We start from the raw sequence: 12,618 nt of genomic DNA, 5'->3' as shown, positions 1-12,618 counted from the left end.
TTCAACTAGTGCACCCAGGTCTTGCTGCACTTCCCTCTTCCCCAATCTCTCTCAAGCTCTACAAACAAAAGGATGCAGGCACCAAAGGGACAGCATTCATTTAGAAATTCCAAGCAGCTCCTCCTTCAGCACAGAATTTCCAATAGCAACTTTGGAAGTGAGAAAAGGCATTGTAACAGTGGAAAATATATTTAACAGAAAAAAATATTGGTCCAAATGTTGAAAGCAAACCACAGAATGCTTTTCAAAAGTCCTTCAGACTAGAGTACCCACTTCAATGCATCCTTCCCACGTGATGTGCTGAGTAGTCAGACATCAAAATAGCCATCTCTCACAGAAACTGCAGGAGCCTTTTAAATCCTTGCTCAAATACTTTAACAAAAATTGGGTAAAACTCAGTTCCACATAAATTTGCAGCCCACAACAAAGTGCATGATCACATTCACAAAGTTTCTCTGTCAAATCTGAATCCATTCTGTTGCATCTCTTTTTTCAAATCAATTAATGAAATCAGGTTCATGGATTTTGTTTTGGATTTTTGTGGAAGTTCTGTGAAGTTTGAAGGTGAGCAGCGATCAGCTAACCACAACCACCTTTAATGTGCCAGAACAGAATGAAGGATCTTTAGGAAGAAACTTGTAATGCAAATAGATAATTTCTCAAGAGAAATTGAACTATTATTAATTTTACTTCATTCCTTTCAAACCCACAAGAATAAAGTAATGTCATTTTTAGTTCTAATTGTCTAATTCAGTTTACTCAAAGCATAGCAAATTGCATTAATCTATTTATCATTTCAGATGCAGGATGAATTGCAGAAAAGTATTACCAAAGAGCTTGCTCAAGGTAAGGAGGAGGAATGTAGAAAGTTGATAGTAAATTACTGGACTAATTTTAAACACTATATTGAAATACCAGTTTCAATTGCTTTTTGTTGCATTATATACTGTAATTAAATATTATACATTGGTGTAAATCTTGAACCATTAATACTAATATAAGACTACTGTGCAAAAGTGGATTTTTCACTCCATACTCTCTCCATTTTTTCCCTTATTAATTAGCACCCTGTTTAAAAGTTGTGTTTGGAAATGACCTGCTTTGACTTACCTTTCTTAATCCCCTTTCTCCTTCTGATTGAACTGTTTTTCAATGATGGTCTATGCAACCAAACTGTACATACTCAAAAATATCTGGCAAATAAGGAAAATAGTATGACAACCCTTTCCTTTGTTATGCCTTCATCAAATTGGTCACAGTGTGCTAGGAACCACAGGCAGGATCAAAAAATTTTGATTTTAAATCAGCCTCTTAAAAGGTTAAGGTATAGTAACAGATCTTTAGGAGAATTCCTACGGAATGGATGTAACGAAACTTGTAGAACATCAGAAATGCTAGAATGTAAGGAGAGCGGATTGCAAGGGTACAGTAATCATTCATAGAACTGGTTTAAAAGCAATTATAAAGTTGCTTTGAGAATAGAAGAGCAAGAAATTATAGGAGGCATATTTTAGAAAAGCAGCTTCAGATAAACTAATTTCTAAAATCTATTTTCTAGCCAATGCCGATTTGGATAGTGTATGTTCTCGTATCTCACCTCTAGGATCTGCTACTTGCTCCCTGGCAAGCACAAACCAAGTTCAGGATCCTGTAACTACAGCCACAGAACAATACCTGGAGGTTCTAAAGAAAAATTACATGATTTGAATTGTACTGTACATTAAAAATATTCAGAATTACATATGTATTTATCCAAATAATTTGTTAGTACATACAATCCATAAGGTGGGTAATTGATTACAAGTTTTATATTTCTGCAAATATTTTTGCTCAGGAATATTTATGTAAAGTTACTGTACAGGATCTATTTTTATTGTTGCAGCTGACACATGGCCAATACTGACAGAAGTGTCTCTTAAAACTGTTAACATTTCATTGTCTGAATAAGTATGGAAATTAACCAGGTAAAAACATTTTATCAAAGTGCAACTTAATCACAAGTTGTTTCGAAACTGACTTTGTAAATACCTTGGTAAAATTGTCATATGCTGTGATGTTCATTCCCTTGTCACAGTATTTATTCTATGCTGGTATATCTTGTGAAATAGCGCCATGGTTTTAAGGACTTGTACAGTGCAATGCCTCTCTGTTATATGTACCAAAACAAGTTTTCACAGTAAATATATCTACTTGTAAGATACACTAAAGGAATTTCTTGCATGAAGTTTAATTTCATGAACAAGTATTACCAAACAATAATACTATAAACAAGGCAGACTCTCTAACTATTTTTAACCCCATCTCCTTATAAGTTTGGGTCTTTAAATGCAGCCTCCAGTCAGTCAAGTAAAATAAGTATCGTCATCAACTGGACCCCAGGATTTTCCATAGATTTTCATGTGATGCTTTGCTTATTCTGTTCTAAAAGCTTGTATGTATCATTCCATTATTTCTGACCCTTATAATATTTTGACAAGAAGAATGATCTACAGAATTAAGGGGCTCAATTAGCAAAATTAAACAAGTTTAATTAAATTCACCAGTTATAATACTAATGGATCTATGGAAACACTCAGCAAATTCCATGAAATAATGGCATTTCCATTTTATTGATGACTGTATGGAGAATTTTTAAATTCAGAGTTTTTGTTTACATCCATCCACTGAGCCCAACAAAGTAGAGGCAGCATTATTTAGATTGTCACCTACTGGAATTCCTGCTTCCAGTAAATTGGTGCTTCAAAGATGCAGCTGGCTGCAGTGGGCATACCTACCTTAGAAGAGATGACTCCTTTATGAAAGGGTTGCTTTATAAAGGTTTCAGACACACCCATCAGCAAAGAGTATTTCTCTCCTTTGTTAACCCATCCATACCAGTAATAGCTTGGGTGTTACCCCTAGTATTTCCATATCCTGGGAATTCTGACAATGAGTCATAACTACCCAACACAGCATCTATCTCTATAATTACTAAAATGTTGAAACAATATTGATTGAGAGGTTTGTGTTGTGTTAACAAAAAAAATAAATTCTTTGGAAATGATTAAAACTAGTACTTCTACTTTTATGAAGTGTTCGTTTGAGTGGATTCACAAAGCAAATATCAGATATACACATGGTGCAATCAGAACTGGAGACCCAGTTTATCATTGATTCTTGTCTGAATATTGAATGATTAAATATACCCAGTGAGAGAGCTTTATACAGTAGATTCTTAATTTGCTGACTACTTTAAAGATGATGTAGGTTCCTTAAAGAAAATAAACAAATTCATGTGTTGTCCTGCCACACACTCAAACCTTTCCATTACAAGTTTACTTTCTACCTTACTATCTGCATACCTGCTTCTTTCAAAATCACATCCTCCTAATTCTCCTAAGACTGACCAATTCTGCATTGCTAAATCTAAAGGTTATAACAGCCTATTGGAACAGAGTGCCCAGGTAACTTCCATCTTTCCTGATTCATTGCAGCATCCAAATCTCAGACTCCAGCTCTTCAACTCAAGTTTGAGCCACACTGCAGATGTGGTTACCATGGATCCCAATAGTTTCCATCAGCTCCCACAAACTCCAGCTGCAATAAGTCACCTGCTCTGCCAATGCCATTATAATTTATTTAATTCTTAATCATAAAGTTGCACCTTTAACCTTGTCTCAACAAAGTCCACTGTCTGTGGACAGGGCACCCACTGGGCACTGCATGCTGTCCTTAAACAGTGCTTTTGCAAAACTCAAATTTACATTTCCAGGCACCACAAGCTCCAAATCAGTTTACATTAATTTCAGTTAATCAGTTCTAGCTGGTTACATAATTTACTGGCGATCAGCAGGCTACTTCCACTTTTAATGCTTACCAACCACTGCAAATGAAAAGTACAAACTTTACAAAATTGTCACCCTCTTACTCAAAGTCCACACTTCATTGGCACTGCACTCCATGCAAAAACACTTGTTTAACATTTCATTCAAAAGCTGATACATCCAACAGTGTACTACCTCTCCATCCACCAAAACTGCTTCCCTCCTCACAATGCAGCCTAGAATTACAAGCTCAAATCTTTGGTAAGGAACTTGAACCAACAACCTCTTAGTTCAAAGAGGAGCATGCTACTAATTATGCTAAGGCTGAAATTTCTGGTTACAATCATGAAAATTACATACCCTATAAAACATTCCACTCAAATCACTAGATAATCCACACTCTCACAATCAAAGATTCGTGAATGTTTCCCAGTTGCTCATTTCCCATGGATTACACATTCAAACAACTGATTTCATGGTTATCATTATACCTGTGGAAGAACCAAAGCTGAATAGTCCTTTCATATTTTTTCTTAGCAATAGAATCCTTTTTATTTACTATTTTCAAACATGTTACCTGCACTATTTTGAATTCAATGTTAATGTTAATCTGTGGTTGGCACAGGCCTTTCAACCTAAGTGACATTATCATTACCTAAAACTGCTTTCTTGTCCTTCAACTCCAATTGTCCAGCCATTGGCAGCTCTTTAGCAGAAGATTTTCTGATCATCAAGATAAGTACAAATCCTCTCTGCAATTTATCTCAAAAATATAGATCCTTTTTCTCTGGACCATCCGATATCCCACAAAAATTTAAAGCTGCAAAACAAGTGGTTGTACCACCAGATCCAAGTTCACAAGCACAAACTTGGTCTATTTTAGTCACAGTTGTCAAAATATTCTGCAGAAAATATCCATCAAAAAAATTTACTGGATTTCCTAAATAAACAGAATTCACTAGACTGCTCCAGCTAGAATTAAAATGAAGCTAATTTGAAGTCATTGTCAGAGTCATGCAGCACAGAAACATGCCCTTTGGCCCAACTGGTCCATGCTGACCAAGATGCCCCATCCAAGCTAGTCCCATTTGCCAGCATTTAGTCCATAACCTTTGAAACCTTTCCAATCCACATACCTGTCCAACTGTCTTTTAAATGTTGTTATTGTACCTGCGTCAAACACTTCATCTGGCAGCTCATTCCACATGGATACCATCCTTTGTGTAAAAAAAAAGTTGCCTCTCAAGATCCTATTAACTCTTTCCCCTCTCACCTTAAACCTATGCTGTCTAGTTCTTGATTCCCCACCTCTGAGGAAAAAGGCTGAATGCATTCACCCCATGTATGCCCCTCATGATTTTATACACCTCCATGAGATCATTCTCAGTCTCCTACACTCCAAAGAGAAAAATCCTAGCTTGTCCAACCTCCCCCTATAACTCAGCCCCTCAAGTCCTGGCAACATCCTTGTAACTCTTTTCTGCACTCTTTCCAGTTTAATAACATCATTCCTATAGCGTGTCCAAAACTGAACACAATACTCCAAGTGTGGCCTCACCAGCATCCTGTACAACCGGACCATGACCTCCTAACCTTAAACGCCCTGATGCATGAAGGCCAGCTTGCCAAAAGCCTTCTTCACCATCCTGTCTACTTGCGACTCCACTTTCAGTGAACCATGTACTTGTACTCCAAGGTCAACCAGTTCTTCAACACTCCTCAGGACCCTTCTGTTCACTGTGAAAGTCCTACCTGGATTTGACTTTCCAAAATGCAACACCTCACACTTAACCCAATTAAACTCCATTTGCCATTCCTCAGCCCACTTACTCAGCTGATCAAGATCCCTCTGTAATTTTTGATAACCTTCTTCATTGTCCACTATACCACCTATTTTAGTGTCATTTGCAAACTTACTAATTGTGACCTGTACATCCCTATCCAAATCGTTGATATAGATAGCAAACAACAATGGGTCCAGGACCGACCTGAGGCACACCACTAGTCACAGGCCTCCAGTCCCAGAAACAACCTTCCACCATCACCCTCCGTTTTCTACCATCAAGCCAACTGTGTATTGAATTAGCCAACTTTCCCCGGATTCCATGTGATCTAACCCTCCAGAGCAACCTACCATGTGGAACCTTATCAAAGGCCTTACTGAAGTCCATATAAACCATGTCCACTGCCCTGCCCTCATCAATTTTCTTGGTCACATCATCAAAAACTCAAGTTCATAGACATAATCTCCCTTGCACAAAGCTATGCTGACCACCCCTAATCAAACCCCATCCTTCCAGATGTACATGCATCTTATCCCTCAGAATCCCCTCCAGCAAGTTATCTACCACAGATGTTAGATTTACTTGTCTATAGTTCCCAGGTTTTTTTTTGCCACATTTCTTAAATAAAGGCACAACATTCACTACCCTCCAGTCTACCTGCACCTCACCCGTGGCTAACGATGATGCAAATATCTCAGCCAGGGCTCCCGCAATTCCTTCTCTAGCCTCCCACAGTGTTCTTGGATATACCTGGTCAGACCCTGGAGATTTGTCTACCTTCATACTTTTTAAGACATCCAGCTCCTCTACTGTAATGCAGATCATTCCCCCCTGCCCCCCCCCCCCCAAAAGACCTCCCAATTTCCTTTTCCTAGTTCCCTAGTTTATTAGGGGGTGACTGGCAGAACTAAAACCAAAGCACCACAGACCAGGAATTATCCATAAATTTCAGATTATTTGAAGGAGGAAATGGATAATCTGATGAAGGGACTTCAACCTGAAACTTCAACTGTTTCTCTTTTCACAGAAGCTACCTGATGAGTGTTTCCAGAACTTAAGTAAGCAACAAACAAACAACTGGGAATAAGATTATTTCAAATATAGTCAGTAAAGAAATACAAGGCTTTGCACATTTCATTTTCCAAAAGGGATTCTAGAACAATGGAAGACATTAAGGTGCAACCTAATGCAAAAAAAAATTTTCTAAATCTGGGAGCAAGATTCTGTTTTTTAGCATTTGTCATTAGCTATTTAAGTTGTTTTATTCTAACTACAATTATTCAAATAGATTTTTTAAGAGGGTGTAAAAGAGAAAAAAACTTTACCAATTAATCAGTATAGTGTTTAGTTTAAAATTTTATTTTAAGTTTATATTCAATTGGTCAGCAAGAACTCAATACATAAGAAATATTTATGTAAATATTCAAACTACAAAGACATAAAAATACTCAGGTATGAAATAGCTTTCCTTCCTTCAGAACTGCAAATATCCTAAAGGATTATGCACTATTGTGAAAGCATCAGTTCCAATTCTCCTCAAAGCTAACTATGCATTCACAAAGTTCTTATATTTTCAATGTACCACAGAATTTAAAGGTTCAGCTCTGATATTTCCCAGATCCAAAGCAGAATCTGTTTCTTCATCTATTTCACCGATCACTGCCCTGCAATACAAGACGTCATTAAGAATATTTGTGTAACTAATTTTTTTTTACACTAGTGATTCAAGTTAAAGCATTACAATTCAACTCATCCAACTTTACCAATACCAGTTAGAGCAATTGCTTATCTGTTCTTTTCTCAGACCAGATAAACTAAGTTAAAGCTTCAAACAATGTTTCTATAAATACAAAACACATGGTAATAATTGTTTAAAGGAATTTCTAAATTTATTCCCAGATTTTTGAGCCAATATGCACATAGACTTACTATAAAAGTGCAGAAATGTAGCTGGGCAATTGAAGAGAGTCAATGGGAAACCATTTTGGAGATAATGACCATAGTTCTGCAAGTTTCAAGGTTGTTATGGAGAAGGACAAGGATAGACTGGAAATTAATTGAAGGAAGGCTGACTTCAATATGATAAGACAGCACTAAACAAAAGTGGACAGGGGGCAGCTACTTGCAGACAAGTCTACACGCAACCAGTGGGAGTCATTCAAAAATGAGTGTTCCCATTATGATGAAAGGCAAGGCTAACTAGTCCAAAGAATCCTGGATGTCAAGTGACTTCGAGGGTTGGATAAAAAAAAACAAAGGCAGCTTGTGGCAGGTTTAAAGGCGGATAAGTTCCCAGATTGCTATGGGAACGCAAGGGAAGAGCTTATTGGAATTTTGACACAAATTTTCAAATCTTCACTGTCCACAGAAGAGGTGCCAGATGACAGGAGGACAGCAAATGTCATTTACCTTTATTTGAGAAAGGTAGGAGTGATAAGCTAAGTAATCGCAGATCCTCAAGTCTAACATTAGTGGTAAAGAAATTATTGATTAAAGAAAATACGTGGGACAAGATTAATCTGCACTTGGAGAGTGCTGTCTATCCCTGATCAATCCCTGGCAATGTTTTGTTAAGGGAAGATCCTATCTGACTAATTTCATTGGATCTTTTCAAATTAGTGTCTAGTTGTGTAAACGAGGGTAATGTGGTTGATGTAATCGACATGGATTTCAATAGGGCCTTTGACAAGATCCGACAGAGACTGGTCCAAAAGATAAGAGCCTATGGAATTCTGAGCAATCTGGATTGATAACTGGCTTGGTGATAGTCAAAGGTTGCTACCTACAAAGCTTGTGACCTGTGCTGAGGCCCTTGCTATTTGTTATAAGCATGAACAATCTGAATGCAAATACAAGAGGTACAATAAACATGTTTGTAGATGACACAAAAATTAGTGGTGTTGTTGACAGTGAAGAGGGTAACTTTTGGCTATGCAATGATATTGCTCAGTTGGTATGATGGCAGTGAAATGGCAGATAGAAGTTAATTTAAAAAGCTATAAATAATATAATCAGCAACTGGCTTATCGGGACATTTACAGTAGCATAGTTACAAGACAAGGGGCCAGTTATTTAAAATAAGGTGGCTAGAAATTCTTCTCACAGCAGCTGTTGATCCTCCAGAATTCTCTACCCCAGAGGGTTATGGAGGCGAGATTGTTAGAAGTACTTCAGATGGAGGCAGACAAATTTTTGAAAGATTGGGGACTTGAGGGTTATGGGGAACTGGCACAGAGAGAAGCAGAGGCCAAGATAGATCAGCCACAAGTGGCGAGGCAGGCACGTGGGGCCACATGGCCTATTCCTGCTCCTACTTTCCTGTGCTCTCAAGTCCTTCATTGGTAGAAAAATAAATAAATCTCCAAATACTTACACATTGTCTCCTCTCACTATGTACAAGCCAAGTACTACTTGTTCCACACCTTGTTGTGAACTGAATACTCGCTCATGACTTTCGTCTAGGATTAGGTTGATGGTCTGATCAAATCCTTTTAAGGTACCCTATCATTAGAATGAAACAAGTGAAAGCAGTTCAAACTTCCATACATGTATGTGTTAAGGTTACACTGCTGTTGGTTGGTATAGCTTTAGTTTTATTTCCCAGTTATCTTGAAAACGACCCTGACCCTAATGCATCACGCTTTATGATACAATGTAATTCAACACTTTGTCATAATTTCACATCTACAATCCAAGCAAGGGCACCAGCAAAAAGCCAAAGTGGAAAAATAGGAAGGAAAAAATACTTTTCAATATTAAGATTCTGGGACATAGACTTGAAAACCAAGTGGACAGATTTTTGAATATGTACAGTGATAGGGCTGATGCGGAATGAAAAGGGTCCAGTGCATTCTGGATATTGGGATCAATGACATCAAACTACAGTCACCTAAAAGCCATCCACTGATCAAGAGAAATTGAATATTGGACCACTGTGACACCAGCAGCAACCATTAGATAATTGCTTATAAGAGATTAGGCTGACAGGTGTTTAGGCAGGGAAATCATTAGGTGCCAAGATTGGGCGAGGGTGGAGACAGTGATGCAGAAGCAGCTTTCAGAGAACCTCAAGTGGTTTTAGCAGTCACAAAAATTACTTCCATCAGAGTACAGGCTAATATAATTAATGATCTTAATTTCAGGGCAATTAACTATCCAATATAAATCATATTTAATTCAATGGCAAATCAATTTACATCCACAATTGCCAGAATATGATGGAACAAATCTACTTAAGGGGGAACACAATAAATTCAGGCAAATAAATCTGATTTTTAATCAGTCAGCACCATGGGCAACCAATTGAAGCAATTTTTTTTTTAATTGCTCAAGGATAGATTAAACTGGGGAAAAAATCCTTCCTCTTACACGAACAAGAATGTATTTGAGTGATAGGAACTAAACGGCTCACATCATAGCCTATCTATCCAATGATAACATAAGGCCTCTTCTTCCACATTCACAGAATTTACAATGCAAATTTCCCTTACATACCAATGCCAGCTCTAAAAGAGCTAATGGATTCTCTTTCCTCCCTAACCATTTATTTTCTGTGTTTTAATTATCCATTAACTCTTGATCAGCAATCGAGTCACACTTCTAGAACAGTTGCTGGGAAGGTGATAATTTATTTTTTGTAGTTTCTAGATTACTGACCAGTAGTTTTCCTCCTTTTAACTTATTAAAACCTTTAATCCTGAACATGTCTCATTTCCTCGACTGTCTTTATTCCACTGAGAAAGCTCCACAGACAAGTTATGACATAAAACCATCAACAATACTTGCATCCTATTACCGTTTAGCAGCACAACCAATATCATACTTAACTATGATGGTTTTATTTTGTAAACTATTTGGAAGCCTTGACTAAGATTGGCATTTATTACAATTACCAAATTCTATATACAAGAGGAATCTCTTGTGTTCTCTCCAATACTGAGTTCTCTTAGATATCAGGAATATAATTTTATATTTCATTAGCAAGATTAACCAAATGAAGATTAACTTACCACAATCATTCTTCCATCTGCTGTGACCACTGCAACTGTACCTGAAGACTCAAGTTAAGATAAATTGATTTCTGTATCTTCTGCACAATCAACAATACACTGTATACTAACAGTGAACAGAGATATATTGCCATGGTTTTACCAGCATCCAGCTCAAACCTATCCTCAATTTCACATGTTACCTCAATAGTCACAGTTTACACATTGGCCAACTCGGCCCCACAAAGGTGAGAAACATTTTACAAACTTCTAACAAAAGCTCCATATTTCACCACTGAACTGCATCCACTCAAAGTCCCATCAGCACCTGTCTTATTAGCTGGCATTCAACAGCACCCTCCAACACACAATTCAAAATCCTCGCCTTCACATGCAAAGTACATCGAAGGCCGTTCACAATCTACACAGCTGCATAAAGTTAGAATTGATCTTGCCAACGTCCTTCTCTCCTAACACCACCGTAATTAATTTCCCTCCTACTCACAAACTTCTGTTTCAAATCCCGTTACCCCAGGAGAGAGGTCCTGACCTGTGTTCCAGAGATGGCACAAACTCTCAGACCCTTACTGTGACCCCAGGGTGCAGGACCCCGACCCCAGCTCCTCACTGTGACCCCGAGGTGCAGGACCCCGACCCCAGCTCCTCACTGTGACCCCGAGGTGCAGGACCCCGACCCCAGCTCCTCACTGTGACCCCAGGTGCAGGACCCCGACCCCAGCCCCTCTCTGTGACCCCAGGCAGCAGGACCCCAGCTCCTCACTGTGACCCCAGGGTGCAGGACCCCAACCCCAGCTCCTCACTGTGACCCCAGGGTGCAGGACCCCAACCCCAGCTCCTCACTGTGACCCCAGGGTGCAGGACCCCAACCCCTCTCTGTGATCCCGGACTGCAGGACCCTGACCCCAGCCCCTCACTGTGATCCCGGACTGCAGGACCCTGACCCCAGCCCCTCACTGTGATCCCGGACTGCAGGGCCCTGACCCCAGCCCCTCACTGTGATCCCGGACTGCAGGACCCCGACCCCAGCCCCTCACTGTGACCCCAGGGTACAGGACCCCAACCCCTCTCTTTGATCCCAGACTGCAGGACCCCAACCCCTCACTGTGACCCCAGGGTGCAGGACCCTGACCCCAGCCTCTCACTGTGATCCCGGGCTGCTGGACCCCGACCCCTCACTATGACCCCGGGGTGCCGGCCCCCCAGGGACGGGTCGGCCCGGCCCCCTGCCGAGGATACGGTTGATGTAGTTCTCCAGAGCCGACGTCATGCTGATGCCGAGCGCCGGCCGCTTCCCGCTCACTGACGCGCCGCCGGGCCTGCCGGGTAATCAGACCCGGGCAGCCGAGAGCCGAGCGGGCGCTCCGCCAGGCTCGCTTAATGGCGCATCGACTGCTCCTTCCCTTCGGGGCGGGAGGTTGTCACCTTCCCCGCCAGCTGCAGTCGGCAGGGGGAGCTGGGGTCGGGGTCCTGCACCCTGGGGTCACAGTGAGGGGCTGGGCTCGGGGTCCTGCACCCTGGGGTCACAGTGAGGGGCTGGGCTCGGGGTCCTGCACCCTGGGGTCACAGTGAGGGGCTGGGCTCGGGGTCCTGCACCCTGGGGTCACAGTGAGGGGCTGGGCTCGGGGTCCTGCACCCTGGGGTCACAGTGAGGGGCTGGGCTCGGGGTCCTGCACCCTGGGGTCACAGTGAGGGGCTGGGCTCGGGGTCCTGCACCCTGGGGTCACAGTGAGGGGCTGGGCTCGGGGTCCTGCACCCTGGGGTCACAGTGAGGGGCTGGGCTCGGGGTCCTGCACCCTGGGGTCACAGTGAGGGGCTGGGCTCGGGGTCCTGCACCCTGGGGTCACAGTGAGGGGCTGGGCTCGGGGTCCTGCACCCTGGGGTCACAGTGAGGGGCTGGGCTCGGGGTCCTGCACCCTGGGGTCACAGTGAGGAGCTGGGATCAGTGTCCTGCACCCTGGGGTCACAGTGAGGGGCTGGGCTCGGGGTCCTGTACCCTGGGGGCACAGTGAGGAGCTGGGATCA

The 12,618-nt window shown here is 41.3% G+C and overlaps 2 protein-coding genes across 5 annotated transcripts in view; one reads left to right on the top strand and one right to left on the bottom strand.

Annotated features, from left to right (window-relative positions):
- The window catches only part of si:ch211-272n13.3 (ankyrin repeat domain-containing protein 26), a 104,290-nt gene extending 101,253 nt beyond the window's left edge, over window positions 1-3,037 (top strand). For all 4 annotated transcript variants that reach the window (XM_052030650.1, XM_052030648.1, XM_052030649.1 and 1 more), the window contains 2 exons: window positions 801-846; window positions 1,559-3,037. In XM_052030650.1, coding sequence (XP_051886610.1) covers window positions 801-846; window positions 1,559-1,707 — 195 coding nt within the window. In that variant the 3' untranslated portion in view covers window positions 1,708-3,037. The remainder of the gene's footprint in view (window positions 1-800; window positions 847-1,558) is intronic.
- A 3,890-nt stretch (window positions 3,038-6,927) lies between these two features.
- On the bottom strand, window positions 6,928-11,905 carry lsm8 (LSM8 homolog, U6 small nuclear RNA associated). The gene is made up of 4 exons (XM_052030455.1): window positions 11,833-11,905; window positions 10,597-10,637; window positions 8,961-9,088; window positions 6,928-7,251 (listed from the first exon to the last, which is right to left on the bottom strand). The coding sequence occupies exons 1-4, from the start codon at window positions 11,861-11,863 to the stop codon at window positions 7,161-7,163; spliced, it is 291 nt and encodes a 96-aa protein (XP_051886415.1). The 5' UTR covers window positions 11,864-11,905; the 3' UTR covers window positions 6,928-7,160.
- Between the last annotated feature and the right edge of the window lie 713 nt (window positions 11,906-12,618).

The sequence above is a fragment of the Pristis pectinata genome, chromosome 15 (genome assembly GCF_009764475.1).
Source record: "Pristis pectinata isolate sPriPec2 chromosome 15, sPriPec2.1.pri, whole genome shotgun sequence".
NCBI classification, from domain to species: domain Eukaryota; kingdom Metazoa; phylum Chordata; class Chondrichthyes; order Rhinopristiformes; family Pristidae; genus Pristis; species Pristis pectinata.
This window is presented reverse-complemented; position numbering and strand designations above follow the sequence as displayed.